Genomic DNA, 21868 nt, shown 5'->3' with positions numbered 1-21868 from the left:
TTTTTACGTTCCACGTATAAATGAGATCACATGGTGTTTGTCTTTGTCTATCTGACTCATTTTACTTAGCATAATGCCCTAAAGGTTCATCCATGCTCTCACAAATGGCAGTATTTCCTTCTCCTTTATGACTGAACAATATTGCATTTATATGTACACCACATTTTCCTTATCCGTTCATCTGTCATTAGACACTTAGGTTGTTTCCATGTCTTGGCTGCTGTGAATAATGCTTCAGTGAACATGGTGGTACAGATATCTCTTTGAGATACTGTTTTCTGAAAACCCAACTCTTATTGATATAGGATAAAAATGTGTCAGATGTTTATTTAACTCATTAATGAGAGAACCAGTGATATGGTAGAGCTGGTTCAAAAAGCATTTGATGACAGGGGTTTAAACAGTCCCTCAGGAAAGATGTATGGAAGTCAATTTTTATTTACTTGTTCCTTTTTTTTTTTTTTTTGGCCACACTGCGTGACTTGCGGGATCTTAGTTCCCTGACCAGGGATCGAACCCGGGCCCACAGCAGTGAAAGTGTGGAGTTCTAACCACTAGACCACCAGGGAATTCCCTACTTGTTCATTTTTTTAAGTTAGAAACAAAACTGACTAAAGTCCTTCAGGGTAATAAAGCGAGAACCTTTGGGGTGGTCTTCTCTACCAGACAGAAAGCACTGACTTCTCTGCAGAAGGGCAGCTCTCTACAGATATACATGTAACTTCAGAGAGATCAGGCCCAAACGGTAAAGAGTAGAATCAAACAAAGGTACAAGCTCATAGAGAATTAAGTCATCCTTGGGTGGGCCGAGTAAATAATGCTCTGGTCTGACATCAAAAGAATCTATGCCCTTCCTTTTTGCCCTCTTTCTAAGTTTTGGATCCTTTTTCTCACAAGTTCTAAGTTTTCAACATGGCGGACAACACCAGCTCCTCCCCCGGCCCAGCCCACCCGTAATGCTGCCCTCCTGAGACAGCTTCCCCACCCTGGGCCGCCACGGCTGCTTCCTTGGTCTGGAAGCACAAACCTCCTTACTCCTCCCCTTTCCTACTCCTGTGCTCAAGTCTTCAGCTGAAGTCTGTCCTCAAGGGAACTTTCCTAACCACCCCCCCGACTAGGTCACACCCCCATGAACACCTAAGGCAGCCTTCAGTCGGCCTCCCTCTGGCACTTCTTACAACTCTGCTCAATGACCTCATGGTGCAGTTAGTTGTCCAAAGTCTGGCTCCCTGACTGGACTTTAACCCCCCTGAGAGCAGGGGTGGGTCTGTTTCACTCATCACCGGATACCTGGGGCCAAGCACATAGCCTGAAACGGGAGGATGGGGGAGGGCAGCATCTCTCCTTAGAACCCAGAGTCTCCACACCCGGGGGTCTTGTTGTGCCCAGATCTGGACAAAATCCCAGCTGAGCCCTTCGTGTTCCAGGAAGCTCCCGTGAGGCCGGCTAACTGGTCATGGGGACACAGAGGTTGCACCCCCCTTGGCTGCAGCCACCTTCACCCCTCACCCCCATTTTGCTTGGCTCTTGGAAAGTTTTCAAACAGATTTCAATTAGTTGTCAACACTCAAGGTTTAGAGTCCAGAATTTCCAGTTCCTCTTGGAAAATCATTAGGCCCAAGAGGCCACACTTGGCGGGAGCTGAAGAGCAGCGATTTCCCATGGTCTCTTTGCTGACCGAGCTGGATTACCAGCTGCGTCGACCATGGTGTAGGCACCCAGCCCATGTCACATGCATCTCCCTAGTACGAGGCATTTGAGTTTTCAAGCCTTGTGCTGAAGTCTCTATGAACCAATGAGGTCATCAGAAAGAGACACATTACTCTGGCTCCCATAAGTATATCCTGCCCAGCCCACTGCTGAGATTCTGTGATGTCCCCTCCCTCTACTTTCAGAACTCACCAGAAGGGAATCTCCACACATTCAGAAAAACTAAATCATCTGAGAAATTTAAATTAAAAAGTTGCTGAGAATCTTCCATCGTATTTCTCAGTTCCCCTTCCACAGAGAACCTCTCAAGAATGTCCCCTTAGCTTTAGAGGAAGAAAACGCTTTTCTCTTTTATTGATCTGCTCTGCCTTATTTTATTAGCAGATGAGAACTCTGAAACCCACTCATGTTTCTTTTTGAGCTTTGGCTACCAGGAAACTCAGAGTTACATTCTGAGCTTGCTTCCAGCTACATTCTTTAGTTTCTGGTTTTCTGGCAACTTGGACACTTTGCTTACTCTGCCCTACACCTTCACTTCCCTTTTGGAGAATTATTCCTCCTGCCCAGACCCCCATCCTTACTCAGAAGCAACCAGGATGTCAAGCGTGACCCCACCCCACTCTGGCCATAGCTGATGGGTCCAGGAATGGACTCCTGGCTCAAGCCAGCCCCTAAGTCCTTAGCTGAGGCATGCTGGAACTGAGAGATGCATTGCTCTTGAGACGCTGGACTGTGGAAGTCAAGTTCATATAACAAAGGAGCTGTTGGCTCCATGTGGATTGGGGTGTAGAGAGCACAGAGGAAACCCAACATGGGGGTGGAGAACCCATCCTCCAGTGTTCAAGCCCAGATCTGTTTTTGCCCATAGCTTCTCTGAGACATTCCCACAGTCTTTTAAGAAATCTTCCCTTTTGTTAAAGCTACCTAGAGTTGGATTTCTAAACGTTTTAAAATGGTAAAGGAGGGGACTTCCCTGGAGGTCCAGTGGTTAAGACTTCGCCTACCAATGCAGGGGGTGCGGGTTTGATCCCTGCTTGGGGAGCTAAGATCCCACATGCCTCATGGCCAAAAAACCAAAAAACATAAAACAGAAATGGTATTGTAACAAATTCAATAAAGACTTTAAAAAAAAAGAAGAATGCAAAATAATAAAAAGAAAAGATTTAAAATGGTAACGGAGACTATGCTATTTGTCTGCTTCAAGCACCCAAAGTCCTTAAAATAAAAGTCGAACACTTTACCCCATAAGGCCCTGCACGATCTGGCCCCATCCAACCTCTACAAACCGCTCTCCTTCCTTCATTTTGCTCCAGCCACAACAGCTTTCTTGCTATTCCTCCAATTCTCCGAGCTCCCACCTACCTCGGGGCCTTTGCACGTGCTGCTCCCTCTGTATGGAAAGTTCTCCTCCCAGAGCTTCACGTGGCTGGTTCTTTCTTGTCACGTCACCTTGTCAGAGAGGCCTTTCCTGATCACCCAACATGTATTTGCCCTCCACCCCACTCCGCCCTTTCACTCCATCCTGTTTACTTTCTTCATGTCTCTGTCACTCTGAAATCATCTCATTTATTTGGTTGTTTACTTGGGCTTGGTACAAGTAACACTCAAATGCAAGCTCCACGAGGTCACTGCTGTTAAGACCAGCAACGAGCATGCTGGCTGGTACGCGGTAAGTGATCGGTACATCGTCATTGGATGAATACGTGTTCCTTGGAGCCCAAAGAGCCCTCCTTAATACAACAGACAACAACCCTCTCTCCTTACCCCTTTCCTTATGTGGTTCTTGAGTTCCTCAGTCATTTTACTGGTCTTTGTGTATCTCCACTGGTGGATTCCTCAGAGCCTTTCTGGAGTGGACAGAAAAAAATAAGAGAATTTACTTATTTGACAAATACTATGTGCCAGGTATGTTTCTAAGCACTTTACCAATATTAACTCATTTAACCCTCCTAACAACTATATGAGGATTGTAGCATTATTATCACCCCATGTTACAGATGAACAGACTGAGGCAACAGGGGTGGAGTCACTTTCCCAAGGAAAGCAGCCTATTGGGGGTAGAGCGGCGATTCATGCCCAAGGAGTCAGGCTTTGAGCCCACGTCTGTGACCTTACGGCCACTCCCCTCCCAGGTGAAGGGGAGGAAGTGTCCTCACTCCTGGTAGGCGGTCATGAGTCCTTGGGACCCTTTCTCACTCTTATGTTTGGGCTCTTGAGCAGGACCCAGGAAAGCATGTACTCATCCCAGCACAAAGCCAGGGTGAAGCACGTCTGATGAGAACTATGACAGATTGCAGCACGACACTGCAGGATGATTGAGGGCTTTGTCTAATCACACCAATTGGTATAAATTACTATGTTGGCCGCCCCGAGCGGCATCTGTGGGATTTACACCTCATTAGATCAGCAGTGCCAAATGAAGCAACAGGGTTGGGCCATCCCCTCCTCGGGAGCTGTGTCTGTGCTGGGCAGAAATCGTCAAGGGGAGCTGGAAAGTAGGATCATAACCCTCCAGGGAACGACGGCAACCGAGCTGGAGGAAACAGAAACTAAAGCAGTCGCAATTTTGCATCTGGGCGTTTCTGATTTGAATCAACTCTTCACACTTCTGCTAAACTCCTGCTTCAGCTCTGCTGCAGTTGGCAATTTAGCCTGAGAACAAGCAAAATTGCAGCCCCAGGTGGTCCGGGGAGAGTGCTGGAAAGCGCAGCGGGTTCTGAGGTTTGGGGATTCAGCCGAAGCAAGGAATCAGCTTTGTTGGGGGAGATGCCAAGGGTCAATTGAGCCTCCTCCAAGTTTCCACTGGCCGCCACCCCCATTAAACAAACAATGTCAGAGAAAGTGGCACACACAGCTTCAAGATCACCCCAGCACTTCGCAAACCCCACTCCAGAGCTTCGTGCCGTCACTCCAGGCGGCCACCTCCTGTTCCTGCCAGCCCTTCCGGAGGTCCAGAGGATAAAAACAGGAAGGCAGGAAGCCAGGAAACCTGGATTTCCTTATTGGCTTCCGAAGGTGGGGGGGCGGGAAGGGAAAGAGGCAGAAAACGAAGAAAGGGTCCATCAGAGCCAGGAACAGAGCCCAGACTTGATTATAAAGTCGGGAGGCTTTATGTCATGCTGATGCTTTAGCGGCCATGGGCTTTTTCTCCAGACAATGTCACAGATGGGTGTCTATGTTCACACTGCAGTTGATGAATGGGCTTGGGGGGCATAGATAATCACTTGGGTCGATTAGATCCAGCAGAATACAAGTCTTGGACCCGGTGTCGGGTTCACGTAAAGGGCGCCCGGGTAGACGCTGGCTCCACCCCGCCCAGATGTCCTCTGCACACACCTGCAACCAGGGCAGCTCGTCAGGCGGGAGGGCTGTCCGCCGCCCCGAGAGCACGACCTGCGTGTGGGGAAAGCGGAGCAGCCCCCCGAAGCAGCCCTGCGTGATGGCCGATGAGGCACCGGGATGACTTCAGGGCAATGTTCTCTGCTGTTCCCCAGAGCTCCCCGGCGAGCCGGGGCTCTGGTTGTCCACAGTGATAAGCACCTTGATACTTACCTGGATAATTCTGCCTCCCCCTTCCCTGCCTTACTTCCCTCCTCCCTGCTAGCGCTTCCTGGGATTCCCTCCCAGACAAAAGACTTGCACTGCAATATTGGTCTCCGGGTCTGCTTCCAGGAAAACCCAAACTAAGACAGTGTCTTTGTACAACTTATTAAGTGGCACCTGTCTGGGTAGATGTGGTCTCAGGGGCATAGGACTTGACAGGCAACCCTCTCTGGCCTGACGAAGCCCAACACCAGGGTACCGGCCGGCAGGTGACATGCGGGCTAGACTTCAGCCCCCACCTGATTCCTCTGCTGGGCATCTTTGCCCGACACAGAGGCACCGCGGCATCCACCTCTTCTCTCTTCTCAGTTTCAGGGAAGGAACGATTTACTGGAAGGGACGCTCATCTTGTTTGAGGCATACCAGAAATTCCACCAACATACTTGAGAGCCAAGGAATTCCGGGCAGCAGCAGAGTATGAAAGAAACAGTGCGGGGTTTGAGTGTGACTGCTCTGAGTTCGAATCCCGCCGCTGCCACATCCTAGCTGTGTCACTTTGGGTTCAACATTTTAATACTCCGTAGCTTCCACTGCCTCAGTTGAGAAAGGACACATATTGCTTGAGGCATAAAGTTAGGAAGTAAGTCATGGGTGCAGTGCCTGGCAGTCAGAAGGTGCCCTTTCAGTACTGGTCCCTCCTCATTCCTCCTGTGCCCCTCTCCCCAAATAGCCAGCGGGGCTCATCGAGTGGTCAGGGCCAGACTGGAACGCATGCGCATGCGTCTCCGAGGGCCCCTGATACTCAGAACCGGGTCAACCCCATGCTAGTGTTGAATGCTCCCGCTGTTAGTGCCAGGCTATAAAATGTTAATGAAAGGAGGCCACCGATCAGATCAGGTGATGGTGACAAAGCTCCCGTCCCATCTGTTCTTCCCCTCCCTCCTCTTCAGGCTGGCATGAAAACAACTCCACTACTCCTCTGCTGAGTGAAGTAATGCACACACACACCCCCCTCAGGAGACCCCACGCCAGGAGAGGGTACCCGCCATCTCTCTGTATTTCTTGACTTTTGTGCTGTGAGTGTAAGGGCCATGGTTGTCACTGGATTTCTTAGCAGGTCCTCCTGGGTTTGGCACCGTCTAAGGTTTTCCTCACCTGGAGGTGCTGACTGACCATGAGTCCTGGGCCTCCTTACCTAAGCACAAACCTTGCCAAGCTTATTGTTTCACTCAAGGGAAAGAGCCAGGAGGACCTGCAGAAATAAGATTCTGGAAGCCTGGAGACCCTGACAGCACCTCCTCCAGGCTCCCCATCGACCCACCCCCAGTCAGGCAAGCCTGTTTTATCCATTAGGACACATGCATACACACACGCGTGCGGACACACACACACACACACATACACACAGAGGCGCACACGCCACCTTCCAGGTCTCACAAACATGTCAGAGAAGAGGAAAAAATAAAAGGCACTGGCTTGAAACATTTAAAGAAAAATATGCAAAATCAGAATGAATAAATGTCTAATTCAATGTTTACAAACATTAGGTCCATTTTGTTCACCGTCAAGTTTAGTTTTCATAAAGACTGTATTACATACGAAGACAATCTGTGAGTTGGTTACCTTGCTTTGCAAGAACTCTTGATTATGCATGATGATAACTTAGAAAGCAGAGCCAATAGCAAATTAAATGAGTGGCTATTCATAGCCAAGTAAGTTCAAAAGCAAACCTCTAAAACTTCTTTAAAATATAGATAATATATAAAAATAAATATATCTACATATATACATATGATAGGAGTACATTATAATATATATGTGGTATATATAATATAGGTATTATATATAATATATATGTATAATATATATTATATATAATATGGGTATTATGTATAATATATATGTATAATATATATTATATATAATATATATATATATACACTTATGATGTGATTGCGATGTAATGTTTGATACAACATATAATGTACGGTGTGTGGCTCTAAAAGAGAAACCAGAGCCAATAAACATCTTTAAATAGCCTGCTATGAGGCAAAAGTCACAATTGTTACTTATTCTTGGGGAACTCTTTACTAGAGTATACCTCCCTCCTGAGGAAGCCCCTATTTTTTCCCCCTGGAGACCCTCAGTCACTGGTCATGAAAGATGCACACGAATAATTCCTGCCTTATTATTTCAACATAGGAAAATGGCCATTTTGCCCCTTAGAATTAACCAGCAACTATATACGCCTTCCTCTGCCTCTTGTCCTACAGATTTGCTGCCACACTTGTTACCTCCAGAGATTTCTAGAAGCTGGTTGCGTTCACAGGCAACTGAACCTCTTCTTTAAATCTCTGAAATCTTACTGCCTTTCCCCCACCCCTGCTCCACCCCAGGAGCCAGCGGGGTGCACCAGGCCTCCCAGGGCGGCCACCGCAAATGTGCAAGTGTTCAGGCCCCCTGTCTTCTGTCCCTGATTCTCAGAGGCTGTGCCCTGTGAAACCTCTGAGACTAGAAAGTCGCGTACCCCTGACCCCCGCCCGGCCTCTGCCAACCTCTTCGGAGCAAAGGTGTGAGAAGGCTGTTAGCCACAGGTCATTAGCGGAGCCTGAGCTGACGTGGCACCAGGGCAATCCCCTCACAGTGGGCCTCCCTCAGCCTTTCGTTTTCATGCCGCTTCAAGGAGCAAATTGATTTCAAATACACACTTTAGAGCCTCTTGTTCGCCCCATCATCTCTCCAATTAAGGCAAAAGGCTCAGGGGCTCGTCTTCACTCCAAGGAAACCACGGGGATGCCCTGGGCAGCTCTGGGTGCGGAGAGGTGCCAGCAGCGCTGACTGGAGACAGATGGGTGCTGGGCTTGTCGATGAATAATTCACACCCTGAGAGCCCTGCTGATACTTGGCGTTGAAGAAGGATTCTTTCTGAGCCCGGCCGCTGTGCAGATGGGTGAGGGCTCGCAGGCAGAGGCCCGGACAAGCCTGGGAGAAGGAAGAAAGAGGCGCGGCTGGAGCTGCATCCACTGACTGCTTCAGGACACGCATCAGGCATCTCCGGCAACTAACTCCCAAGCTGCTCTCCCAGGCAGGGCAGCCAGGGCTGAGTTCTTAACAACACTGCAGGCCACTAGATCTGGCTCCTGGAGGGCTGTTGAGTGAGCTGAGGGTGGATCTTCCCCCTCCTCCATGCAAAACTTTGCTCCTGGATCCCCCTCCGCCCCCTGGTCCCAACCAGCCCTTGGGAAGCCACTGTTAGTCACATGTGACAGAACTGCAGACTCACAGAAAGAGAGAACTCAATTCAACAAACACGTATGGAGTGCCTGTGATGTGCCAGGCACCGTTCTGCTGCAGGAGATGTGGCATAAACAAAATGACCAAAAACCAACTTCTCAGGGAGCTTAAATTCCACTGCATGGACTCTCTGGAAACCAGTATGATCCAGTCTCCTCTGGTGGAAGAAAAAGTAAAAGGGATTGAGCTCCAACTGTGGCCCTAACGATGTGCCGGGAACTTTATGTTTCTCATTTGATTATCTCCCTCAAGATGAAATTATCACCCCTACTCTAGAGGTGAAGAAATCGAGGCCCAAGGAAGTTTGGTAAGATGCTCAAGGTCATAGAGCTAATGGGCAGTAAATCCTGACCTGTCTTCAAAGCACGTGATGGGTGTCCTTCATGAAAGCTCCCCATTTCTCTAGCCCATATTATTAGTCTTCTTTTAAAGTAAAACCAAGTTTAGTTGCTAATGCCAATATTTAATATCTTTGTGCGCTTGGGCAAGAGACTTGGTTTTGTCATCTGTAAAATGGGACTAATGGCACCCATATCCCTGAGTTGTAGTAAGGATTAGAGGAGATCAGGCCAGTAAAGCCCTTTGTCCAGAGCCTGGCACTGGGTAAGTGTTCAATAAGTGTGAGCTGTCACTAATATTAGTAGTAGTATTTTCATATTTGATATGAACAATCTCATATAGGGAGAAAGTTATAAATTACCCCTAGCAAATCACCCCTAATAAAAGAATAAAAACTAAGTCAGAGAGACTTTTATACTAAAAGTAAAAGCATACTGTCAGGCCTATGGAAGAACATGTGCTGGGGCACATTATGAATACAACAGGTGTTCAATACACTGCGACCTTTTGACTCTGACTGTCACAGCTTTAGGACATAACTAAGAGAAATTAGAAACTGTTAGATGTGTATCTGACCACTCCATCCTAAAGACAGATCTGTGCTGGCCGTGATGACTGCAATGAACACTGCCCAGAATGGCTGTGAAGGGGCAGTGCCAGGCACGGTGCCCACCTGGGTGGCTCCTCTCACAATTCAGTAAGTGTCAGGGGCTCCATGCTTAGTACAGATATACCTCATTTTATTGTAATTTGCTTTACTGCCATGGGTCCACCCCTGTGGTGGGACCAGAGTGTAGTGTCAGCCCTTCAGACAGTCAGGGACAGAGCACCATTATTATAGAGTGGGACAGGAATGGTTTCCCCGGGAGGATGCCAGACAGACCAAAAGACATGTCTACTATCGCCCAGGAGCTCAGGTGATTATGGGAAGATGCTTCGTATGACAAGCTTTTAAAAATGTTCAGAAAAGAAGATGGGAGAAGGACTCCAGAAAGGATTACAAAAGGGCCACAGCTTTTGGAAGGACGATCCTGAAGCAGAACGCCACCATTCCTAATCTCAGGAATGATCAGGTAGTTCTAAGTCACTCCCCATCCTAGGAAAACAAGTATGACCCTGGCTGGCCCCTGTGACAAATACCAATGGGTTTTTTTTTTAAAGCAGCCTCCATCCCCTTCCCCTTAATTGCCCTCCCAGACTGGCACACAGAAGCCTCACCCCTCTCACCCCAGCCTCTCTCAGACCCTCCCCCTAGGAGGGCCTGGAAAATCCCAGAAGCCCCGGGCCAGGCACCCAAAATGCTACTGCATAAGTACCCATATCCCAATTCTCCTAAACCGGGGGTCAGCAAACTTTTTCTGAAAAGGGCCAAATGGTAAAATAGTCTAGGCTTTGCAGACCAAGAGGCAAATTCAAGGCTATTACACAGGGAAACATACAACGAGATGTAACATATGACAAGAGAAAAAATTTCTACAAGTTCTTTTCAATCATTTAAAAACATATATATATTTTTTAAATTCTCAGTTTATGGGTCGTACAGAAATAGGTGATGGGATGCATTTGGCCCGAGCGAGGTCTGGTTTGTGGACTCCTGCCCTAAACCGTCCAAGGGGGAAGGAGCCATAAGTGAGCAGAACTTATATTGAAGGGAAGAGGGTGCTCTAGGATCAAAATCACAGCCACAGAGGGGGAAGGAGGAAGAAAGGAAGGTAACTGTAGGGGCAGAGAGTGAAAGAGAGAGTCAGGGAGGTTTGGAAGGGAAAGGTGACTCTTCGTTTGGGGGCGGGCAGAGACTATGATAAAAGAGTGATAGAGAACAAGAGAGTAAGAAACAGAGAGAGGAAGGGGGACGGATTTACAATATTTGCTGCGCCTTACAATGAAATTCATCAGGCACTATAATATTCAATTGCTTTTCACTTATTGTGTGTACGGGGTTGTCTTTCTTTCTCTCTCTCTCCCTCCTCCCCCAGCCCCCCGCCCCCAAGTCTGGGCCCACAGAGGCATGTAATTTCTATGGGTTGCTTTTCCAATCCGCTGGGGTGGCTAACTCGCCCCCCTCTCTGTCCCAGCCATCCAAGCAATCTGGTTCCCTCACCCATCACATCCCTCCACCTGGGACACACTCTTCCCACCCCACCCTCCGTCTCCTTAACCCACTCCCGCGTATCCTTTCTTCCGCAGTGTTCCTTGACTCCCACTGAGTCCTCGGGTCCCGCTGCGCGGTGTCCTCCCCCGGGAAAGCCTGAGCGCCTCTCCGCTTCTTCGCTTTGAAATGGGCCCACCCCTGTTGAAAACCAGGCAACGGAGAAGAAAACGCTTTGAAAACGGTAAAGCTCATATTGGCGTTTGGTTCCAAAGAGAGCCTACTTCTGATCGCCCCTCTGTGCCTTCCGCTCCAGGTGGTACTTCCACGGGCCCCTCGAGCCAGGTCTCCACACACACAGAAATAACGTTATTGGGAGGGGAATGAAATACGCTTGTGATTTAAGGATCTGCTTCAGGCCAAACAATGTAGTCGGCTTTGGGGGTGGGAGCGGGCGCTCTGACTTCTCTATTGCAGCCTCCCGGTGTTCCAGGTGATTATTTTTACATATCAGGAAATTCTGAGCGCGCCCACCCCCAATTAAAGACGCAGAGGTCTGCCCTCCCCGGCAGCTCCCAGCCTGCTACCTTCTCGAGCTCGGCTCAGAGCTCCATCTGAACCTGCCTCCTATAATTCTTAACTAAAACAGCCCCCTTCGTCGACTGTAATTAAGCATATACTCAGCCGCGGCGAGCTTGGCATCTGCACCTGCCGCTGGGATCCCCTTTCTCCGGGCACCTGCGCTCCACCGCCCTCCTGCCCCGCCCCCGCCCTCACGCACGCGCAGTCGCGCAGCCCCGCCCGCGCCCCCTCGCCCGCCTCCCGACGGCGCCGGAGAAACAGATGGAGCGATCATCCTCTTCATTCTGCCAGAAGGGCCCCGTTGCTCTGGGGGGAGTTCTGCGGTTGTAAGACACATAATTAGACACTTCAGTGGACAATGCAGCGGATTAGAGGGGGTGGGGCTCGCGTCACGGAGGACAGGCGTCCTCATTGATGTGCGGCCCTCACACCCGCGCCCAGCCCGGAGGGAGCAGGGGCCAAGCGAGCGCATCCCGGGTGGCGGACCGCCCGCCGGCTGCCGCGCTTTGAATTCCCGGCCCTCTTCAGCGACGTCTGACTTTTCCTTTTAAAACACCGTGCCAGGATGAGTTATGCGCAAAAGATGACAGGCATGTTGACGGCTCACCCACCTGTCAAGTCCCCAAGCTCCGCGGGTCAGTGGGTCCCGCAGCCTGCGCGGTAGACAGTGACGATCTCCACCGACAGCCCTCGTCCCCCAGGTGTGAAGGAGTCAAGAAAAGCCCTCTGGAGTGGACACACGCTGGGACCCAGCCTCTCCTCCCACGAGGAGCCGGGTGACCTCGAGTGACTCAGGCCACCTCACCAGGCTCCTCGAGGACAGCATCTAAGGTTGTAAAGAGCCCGGGCTGCAGAGAGGTGAAGATCCGATTTGGAATCCAAGGCTTGACCCTTGCTGTCTGGGTGACATCGGGCAATCTACTCAGCCTGGAACCCTGGTCTCCTCTTCTGTAAAGCAATGGGGATAGTCTCTGCCCCTCAGGCACTGTGGGACTCAGTACGTTTGAGCTGAGCTCCTTTGTGAAATTAGAGGTTCACTTGGAAAACCAGAGTATGTCAAGGGGGTCCTGTGGGAAGCAGAAGCCAAGAGGGAATTACAAGTGCATCCTCTGTTAAGGATAAAGAGGAGAGGAAACAGGAGTAGGAGAGGGCCTCAAGCAGAAAGAGGACTGATATATGTTAAAGAAAGGAGGCAAGGAAGATCTGGTGGAGAGCCCCACAGGGTCCTCAGCCTGAGAAAGTCTCAGAGCTGTGAAGGGGAGTCCCACGCTGGGTAGCAATGGCCCAGCACTAGCAGCTGGGAACAGCCTGGGGAACATGTGGCCCCCGCATGAGTGCTGTGCTGGATCAGGAAGTGAAGCTGTGGCGGCCTGTAGCTGTCGGCTCGACACACTCCCCAGCAGGTTTTGCCTGGGCTGCGAGCTGAGCTGACACTCCTCTGCCTGTCCTGCTCCAGGGCTGGCCACCTGACTGAGAAAAAGCCAGCCAGCACATTTCATTGGCCAACCGTGAATGATTGTGTCCCTAAACTGATCCAATCAGAGTGAACCTGAAGACACGTGCTGCAGATGCTGGAACACAAATACCCTCTTTTTTGGATGGATGTTAAGAAGAAAGTAGGTAGCTGCAGGGGCTGCTGGCAGCCGCCTTGGGATGTGAGAGGTGTCCAAACTGGGATGAAGTCAACATTGAGGATGGTAGAGCAGACAAACCACAAGAAACAAGGCTTTGGTCACAAAGTCAGCAGCTGGGTTAAGCCTCTCCTGAAATCTACGCTATCACTGGACTTTCATCATGAACTAATAAACCCTCTTTACAGTTTGAAGCAGCTGTCTCAGGTTTCCTGTTACTTTAAGAAAGACCTCTGATTTGACCAGCAATAAGGGAAACTGATGCTCTCTGATCTCAAAGAGTAAGCACAGGCATACAGTCAAGCCTAATGGAACTGGAATTGGTGAAAGGGTGGTGTAGGGATCCAAGGCTGCTTTTGGGTCCTCTTAACAGCTTCATGTCTGCATCCTTCTCCACCCAGCCACTCTCTTTTCCATGACCAGCTGGTGTCTTCAACCCTCTCTGCTGTATCTTTTCTCCACTGCATAGATCCTTCTAAACTCATATTTCTTTGCCTTCCTTTCTGAGTTTGCAAGACCAACTCCAGATCCCCTTCAATGCATCTCTCACCCTCAACATCTGCTGCCAAGGGCCTGATGCCCTCTGCATTTCCCAGTGCAGATTTCTGAGAGCATGAATCTTTTTTTTTTTTTTTTGTCAAATACAATTTATTATTTTTCTTCGCAGTTCTTAACCAGCTGGGCATTCCACCACACCACTGTTGATTTCATCTATGATGTCATGAGGGTGACAGTCATCAACATTGCAGCCCAGAGACTGGGCAGTCCCCAGGATCTTTTTAATGGTTCCAGAGAGTTCTCTAGCTAAAGACCGATGCAGCATCTGTCGGGCAATGCTGACAATCTCATCAAAAGTGATGTTTCCACTGTGCTTAATGTTTTTCTGCTTCTTTCTGTCTCTTGGTGGTTCCTTGATGCCTTTGATGATCAGGGCAGAAGCAGAAGGTACCACCTCAGTCTGGGCCTGTCTGTTCTGAATGGTCAGTTTCACTGTAATCCTCAGAGCCTTCCAATCACCAGTTGCCTTGGTGATGTCATCACCAGTGTTTTTTGGAGATAGACCCAGGGGGCCGATCTTGGGGGCCAGGGCAGATGTCCCACTGACTTCCCTACCAGTGCACCTCAGGTACATGACTTTGATCTCGTTGGGGTGGAACTTAGGTGGCATGGTGGAGGCGGCTGGTGTCAGATGAACCCGGATTTGGGAGGACCGAAGAAAGTCGCACCTTGACCTCTTCCGAGCCGAAAGTCGAAATCGAACAGGAATCTTATTATTCCACTTTTTGCCTGTTTAGACATCCCCAGAGATTCTGATTCCACTGTCTTCAGAGAAGACTGGCTATCAGTATTTCTCTAAAGTTTCTCAGATGATCCAAGGGTGTTGCCAAAATCGAGAATCCCTGGTTTTCATAAAGCATTCTGGACTAGCAGATCCCACCTTGGGTCAAGTTCAAGCCCGATCCAGTCAGCTAAGAACAGAGCTACCTGGTCTCAACATACCCAGAGCTGCCCCCATCGGAGACAGGCCCTGTGGAGACAGGCCCCCCATGTGGAGACAGGCCCTGCTTGACATGCTTAGGACAAGACAAACCTAGCACAGAGCTTGGTACCATGCAGTGGCTCCACAGTGACGGATGTTATGAAAATCCTGTCTCTTCTCTAATTCAAGGGTATTCTTTCTATAAAATACACCAGGCTGCAGTAATGCAACTGAGGAAAAGTTGCCAAGGAAGTACCTAGAGAATCTAGGTGCCCATGCTTGGCAAATACACTACACAGCAGGAAAATTCTGATTAATACAATTTACATTTGAGAGTAGTCTCTTCTATTTCAATAAGACTACATCAATGCGGCTTGGAAAAGCCTTATTTTTGGAGGTTATTCAATGACTTATGAAAATATTCATGACCTCTTGTTAAGAGAGAAAAATGGATTTACAATTTATGTAGTGCCTGATTCTAATTTGTTTTTAATGTGGGTATATATCTGTATACAAATACACAGAAAAAAGACTGGAACTACAGATGCCAAACAGTTAACTGTGATTCTCAGGTGAGAGTTTTTCTTGTAGCTAAGTGTGTTGGATTTAGAGGACTATTATTCTGAAAGGTCCTTTTACATTTCTGATGATAACACGTTTGTATGGAAGCATGGTTTCAGTAGAATACGGCCTGTATACATCTATGAACAAAATTAAACACTGGCAGCCTTGTACTCCTCCCTACCCCCCACCCTCGTTTTCTTGTTTCTAATTTTAATTTTACAGAAGTCTGAATACCGAACTCTGGAACCCACTGCCCTAGGGGATAGCCTGGTAGGAATCTCTCTTCCCTGCTCCAATCCCTTCGGCTTTCCTTGGATTCCAGGCTCTTCCAGCAGGACCTGGCCCTGACTCAGTGGGAGTTCAGAGGAGGGAAATTATTTCCAGCCAGGGAGAATGAAGGGTGACCTCCTGGAGGAGGTGGCATTTGCACGGGGCAATCTGGGCAAACTCCCAGGGAGAAGAGAAAGCAGTGCACGAGCAAACAGGTGGAGGTGGGAAAACGCAGCATGTACGGAAACAAAGACAGTAAATAAGGAACTCTGTGCTGTAGGTGAGGCTCCACGGGAGGCCCTGGGTTGCAGCAGGGCTCCTGTTTTCCGGGGGTCTCTGGGCTGGTGGTCAAACTGCTGGAGCTTCAGGCTAGATGGACTATAGGCAGGGTTCTCCAGTCGCTCAGCTCCTCCTTCCCCTGAACGCTCACTCCAGCAAGGGGTGGGGAATGTCCCCCTGGAAAGAGCTTAAGAGACAATGGCCTACCACTTGGAATACCTAAAATACCAGAGGCAGAGCCTTCAGCACGTGGTCCCAGCTAGGACGGAGGCTCGCGTGGCCAAATCACTGCTTCCAGCATTTTCTGGGGGGAAAGGAAAGTGGATCCACGTAGCAAGATTCTTCTGGGAGGTACATCATTTCGGTCTGTTTTTTTTCCAAGTGCTAAGGCATCTGCTCCCACATTCATCCTTTTCCTCCAGCTTATCTTTTCATGACTTTGGAGAGCAGTCTTCCTTATCTAGGAAACAAATGGCCTCTGCAGAGAGTTCAAAACAGCCGAGTCATTTATCTGTTTGACATGTGTTTCCCTGTTTGTTTTCTCCAGCCTTGAGACAAGAGTTGTGTCAACTGTGGATGGCTGAGCCCCAGTCACTGGAGAGGCATGAATCAATTTCCAGCTGCATTTATCACTTGCTGCCTTAAATCAAGTCTAATCAATGCTTCCTTCATTTGGTATGGATTGAAACTATATATAACACACTTAGAAAATGGGCGGGAAACGGAGCAGCCGATCACGAACAAAAACTCCATCGGGGATCTAGATGGAACGATGTTAAGGAAAGATTTGCAATCTTTGATTTGCTTTCGTGGAGACGCCTGACCAAACAGTCACAGAGATTTGTGTTTTTGAAGCTTTAACTTCACTCTATCAGACATGCAATGACATTACATGACAGATCATTTTATACAAGAGGATGTCTGCATCTTCCAAGATTTTATAATTAATATATTCTGAAGAGTTGGTATATTTTTAATACAGCGGCAACTGTAAAGCTGCCTAGAGTTTCCTTCCTGTATTGTCTTTCATTCATTTCCATTTCTTTTAGACGTATCTTTTGTCACCATTGACTATATGGGTCAATTTCTAGTTACAAGATAGAAAATAAAAATCTTCTTATAACAAAATAGATATCCAGGAGTTCCCTCTGATTTAGAAGAATTTTATAAAGTCTTATGGCTGAGAAAACTTGATCCTTTCTCTCCTATGCCCAATTCTTGGTAATAGAATTTGATCCATGCAACTCAAATGGATTTTTCACTAGCAGGTGTGAAAACCACCCCCCAGCTGTTCAACCAATTTAGAATGTGGTAGGAGTAGCCCTGTGTCATTTGTAAATTAATCCCGTGCCAGTGAAAGATGATATCAGTGTAGTCCCTGGCACCTAAAACCGATCATGCCCACAGCGAGGCCCCGTGTCGTTCTTCAAGGATAATGGGAGAAGAGACAGAACATAGAAAACAGGTCAATGATAATGCCCTCCCAGAAGATGAGGCAGTGCTGTGATTCACTGATGTAATTAATATTTCTGTCTAATCTGCTGAACTGTGTAGACTTCTACCACGAGCACGCCTCGGAAGCGATTGACAGGGCTCTCATTTTCCAAGGGCTGGCTCCCCCAGCAACCTGTTGTCAGGTAGCTGAAAAGAGCCCCGTGCAGCTCTGGGAAGTGTGACAATAATAATAAACTCTTATGCTGGTTTAATACTTTCCAGTTGATAAAGTGTTTTGAACATGCAGTCTCATCATCCTGTAAGATAAGCAAAAAAAGTCGTTGTATTCCCATTTCCAAGAGGAAGGGAGAGGTTCAGAGGTTGGCATACCTCCGAACTATGGCTCTGGGTCTCAATGCCTTGTCTCCTCAGCCCCAAGGCCCTGGTTCTTGCCACTGAGCTGCAGCTAGGCAGCTGCTGAGGTCTCCTCCCTGTGCTTTCCCCAACTTTTTATTTTTTCTTCCATCACCCAGGGTTCTTGGGAAATGCATATGGTTATAGGAAATCCCTCGAGTTGCCTGGCAGGTCATCTAGTTAAAAAAAATATTAAAGGCAGCACTTTTGGATGTGTTTTGGGTTACAGACAAGGTATAGTGTTCTTAACTCATCTTAAACAAAGACAGGGTAATGCGATATTACAAAGCTTTAACCCTATGCGAACAAAGAAAGGGTAAAAGTAACGCGGCAGACACGGAATCTAAAATTAAGGCGCTCACTCACATTGTTTTTAAAACTCATGAGAGTCGTTCAGCGAGTTCCTCTGCTTTGAGGATGTCCGGGAAGGATCATGTTTGCCCATCCTTTGAGGAAGGGAGGAACAGATTTTTCTACCCAAGACAATTCTCACCAAAGTAGATCCTGTTTAGATTCCTAAGTAAGGACAGAAGGTGATGGAAGGAGAAATTTCCACGGCTTTAAACTTTTAGACAAGAGTGGATTTGCTCAACTTGACGTCAGTAGAAGTAAATGAGGGGAATAACAGATAATGCATTTTCAAACTGGCCTCAGGTCATGTGCTACTGAGGAGAAATGCATTTTCAATGGTCACAGGGAATTTGAAGGTCTCTGGGGAGCCTGAGAAAAGTCTTGAACACATTCTAAAAAAGCTGTTACGGTGTTCAGGAGTTAACATGTGTGTCAAATAGCACAGTCACCCTAACTATCCTGTTAATACAAACTGGAATTTATAGTGGAAATACAAATACTTGCAACCTATACAGACCCAGAGTAAAAGGGATCATACCCTTTCCTGAAATAAAAATGCTACTGAGATTAATACATATCAGATTTCATTTCATTTCCTCCCTAAAGCAAATTGGTTTATTTCATTTGTTCATTCATTCAGCAAATATTTATGGAGCTCTGAGAATACGGGCACTGATGATTCAGTGGTAACAAGACATGACACAGACATCACTCCCTAGGAGCTTACACTCAAGTGGGAAAATTCACATTTAAATTATTAATGGAGGCTTACGTTTCCAATCAAGATGGAGTAATAGGGACCAGATCAATTTTCCCTCCTGACATAACCAAACAAGAAAAACAGAAATAATACATGAAACCATGGTTTTCAAGACACTGGACATCAGGCAATGAAAGACAGAGATCCCGAGGGATGGAAAACAAACCCCAGGAGCAGTACGAGGGCCTCGCCTACTGCCCTGGAAGAATGTCTAGGCTGCACAGGGAGGGGCGACCCAGGCAGAACCCAATGGACCTGGAGTTCAGGAGACAGAGCTGGGGGCTTGGGGAGTCCAAGGCAGCCTGAGTCTGCAAGACAGAGTACGGGAGAGGGGAGAGCTGCAGAGAACCCCAGATACCTGGAGAGGGTCGAGGACTCAGAGGACAGCCTATATATGAGACCAGGCAAGAAGCACATGAAAGGATTAGAGGGACCAGTGCTCAGCACTCACACAGGTGTCTACTTCCATCAGCCGGACTGGAACACTCATAATCCCTGGGGCGTGGGAAAATCGTTCCTTAGGACGGGGAAATAGTTTGTCCTAGACGGAGCACTGTTCCAGACCTGCCTAACAAATTACAAAAGCAAGACCCACAAGGATCAAACCATTTCCAAGTAACTTAACTGCATCCCAAAACAAAGCTAAAGAATATTTATAAGAAGACATATCCAGTACCCAACGAGGTAAAATTCACAATGTTTATCCAATCAAAGATTATCAGGCATGCGAGGATGACTCCCCTGGGGATTTGTATCTAGAATTTATAAAGAACCCTCCACACTCAAAAATAAGAAAAGCAACCCAGCTTAAAAAAGTTGGCAAGAGATCTGAACAGACACATCACCAAAGAAATGTGGATGACAAATACGCATGTGAAAAGACGCTCAACATAACAAGTCTTAAAAACGCAAAATAAAACCAGGAGATACCACTTCACACCTATTAAAATGGTAAAAATGTTAAAAATGGACCACACCAAGTGATGACAAGAATGAGGAAGAAGCGGAGCTCTCACAGGCTGCTGGTGGGCGTGCTAAACGGTACAGCCACTTTGGAAAACAGTTTGGCGGTTTCTTCAACTGTTAAACATATACCTACCATACGGCTCTGTCATTCCACTCTTAGATATTTACCTAAGAGAAATAAGAGCATATGTCCATACAAAGACTTGCACACAAATGTTCATAACAGCTTTATTTGGAACAGCTGAAAGCTGGAAACAACCCAAATGTCCATTTAATGAAATACTACTCAGATATGGGAAAAAAAACACCCCAAAACCTCGATACATGCTACATCAACGTATCTCAAAATAATTATACTGAATGAAATAAGCCTGACAAAGAAGAGTACATGTTATACGATTCAATTTATATTAAATTCTAGGAAATGCAAACTAACGTACAGTGACCGAGAAGACGGAGGCTTGCCTGGGGAATGGGGGTGGGTGGCGTGCAGAGGCGGGGGCGGGAGAGGGGTGACGAAGGGGCAGCAGGACACTTGGAGATGGGGGGTAAGTACAGCATCTCAACTGCAGTACTGGTTTTATTCGGTGTATGTATCTGTCAACACTTATCACACTATCTGCTTAAGATGTTTGCGGCTTACTGTATGTCCTGCGTATCTCTGTAAAGCTATTCAAAATATTTTAGGGCTCTACCTTCTAGAGATTCTGGCAGAACTATTATTCTCATCTCCAAATATTAATTACACTTTGCTTTAAGAAAAACTTTAGAACTTTATTTTTAAAGGTGCAACAAGAAAACCAACTGGTGTCAACATTAGCTCACTGACAAACAATGTTGTATACACTAAGGAAAAGTACAAAGTGAAAATGAAGAATTCTCATTCGGTCAACAAAACCAGATCTGACGTAATTCTCAATAACGAATGAGACCGCTCAGAGTCAATTCTTGGGTGTCTGCCGGCTGTCTCTCTTCAGCACGCTGTCCAGCAGCAGAGCCCTTGGGCTCAGAAATCTGAACCAAAGTCTCCAGTTGTTCTCCAAGCTCCTGGATTAGAGGCTCAGATGCCCCAGGAGCCCGGGGAGAGGCGAGCAGCTGTCCCTGACCATCATCAGATCCTGGGAGGACCACGCTTCTGCACATCCCACCGTGGTCAGGAAGCAGGGCCGTGCTGCTTTCCTCAACAAAGGGACTGAGCCAGGAAGGCCCTGCCTCCGATTCACCACCTCTGGGCTCCTCGTGTTCCGAGGCTGAGTCCTCGGTCTCAGATGACGTGCTGCTCTCTGATTCCTCCGAATCGCTTGTCTCAGAGCTGGAGGAAGGCGTCTGCTGCCCGGAAGTGCATCGGGCTCCTGCTTTCGATGCAGCTTCTTCCTCCTGGACCAAGAGTGCCGCCGCTTCCAGTTCCTGCAGTTCCAACCCCAGCTGGGCCTTGCTCGGGGATGCCTTCTTTAAGGCTTCCGCAAGAGCTGCCAACTTTCTGGACCTTGAAGACCATTTTAAGAAGAAATGTTAGGACTGTTCATTAACTGGTCTGGGGATAACAGGGTCCACAGCTTTTAAAGAGATAACAAAATAAAGTTGGATCCATACTTCATATGGCACACAGGATGAATCCCCAAACAGATCAATGATACGAATGGAAAAAAGGAACCAAGTATTACAAGGAAACGCAGTAGATTTCCCTCATGAGCCTAGAATGAGGAAGGCCTTTCTAACTAGGACTCAAAATCCAGAAGCCACAAAAGAAAGGCAAAGATTGATAAATTCAACTAATAAAAATCAACAAGTTCTCTAGGGCAAAAAGAAAAAAAAAATTACAGGAAAAGTCAAAAGGCTAATGCAAAATTGAGAAAAATATTTGCAATTCATATCACAAAACAAGGCCTAGTTCCTCTAACAGAGTTCTTAAAAATGCAAATAATAATCCATCAGGAAAATGGGCAAAAGACACAAGCAGACAATTCTCATACAAAGAAATACAAATGGCTCTTAAATATATGAAAAGATGTTCAACAATTTCAGTCAAATAAGAGAAATACAAATTAAAGTCGTGCTGAGATATATTTTTCATTTATCAGATTGGCAAAAATCCAAACATTTGGTAACACTGCCAGCAAGGCTGTGGAGGAAAGGCGCTTTCATACACTGCTGGTGAGAGA

General features: G+C 47.5%; 1 protein-coding gene, 1 long non-coding RNA gene and 1 pseudogene across 3 annotated transcripts in view; all 3 read right to left on the bottom strand.

Annotated features, from left to right (window-relative positions):
• Nucleotides 1–4657, bottom strand: part of LOC309607570 — a 49556-nt gene extending 44899 nt beyond the window's left edge. Inside the window, exons 1-2 of the long non-coding RNA XR_014232455.1 lie at nt 4563–4657; nt 3475–3557 (exon numbers count right to left, since the gene is read on the bottom strand). This is a non-coding gene — a long non-coding RNA (uncharacterized lncRNA). The remainder of the gene's footprint in view (nt 1–3474; nt 3558–4562) is intronic.
• An 8218-nt stretch (nt 4658–12875) lies between these two features.
• Nucleotides 12876–15841, bottom strand: LOC309607558 (large ribosomal subunit protein uL11 pseudogene; annotated as a pseudogene). Its single transcript has one exon. The product of its transcript is annotated as a large ribosomal subunit protein uL11 pseudogene (transcript).
• A 4075-nt stretch (nt 15842–19916) lies between these two features.
• The window catches only part of SHQ1 (SHQ1, H/ACA ribonucleoprotein assembly factor), a 91182-nt gene continuing 89230 nt past the window's right edge, over nt 19917–21868 (bottom strand). Inside the window, exon 11 of the mRNA XM_082346195.1 lies at nt 19917–21192. Within this exon, the coding sequence (XP_082202321.1) occupies nt 20622–21192 (571 nt within the window). The 3' untranslated portion in view covers nt 19917–20621. The remainder of the gene's footprint in view (nt 21193–21868) is intronic.

This window comes from Balaenoptera borealis, assembly GCF_965194805.1.
Source record: "Balaenoptera borealis genome assembly, chromosome: 12".
NCBI classification, from domain to species: Eukaryota; Metazoa; Chordata; class Mammalia; order Artiodactyla; family Balaenopteridae; genus Balaenoptera; species Balaenoptera borealis.
The sequence above is the reverse complement of the archived record's forward strand: the minus strand, read 5'-3'. Positions and strand labels throughout refer to the sequence as shown.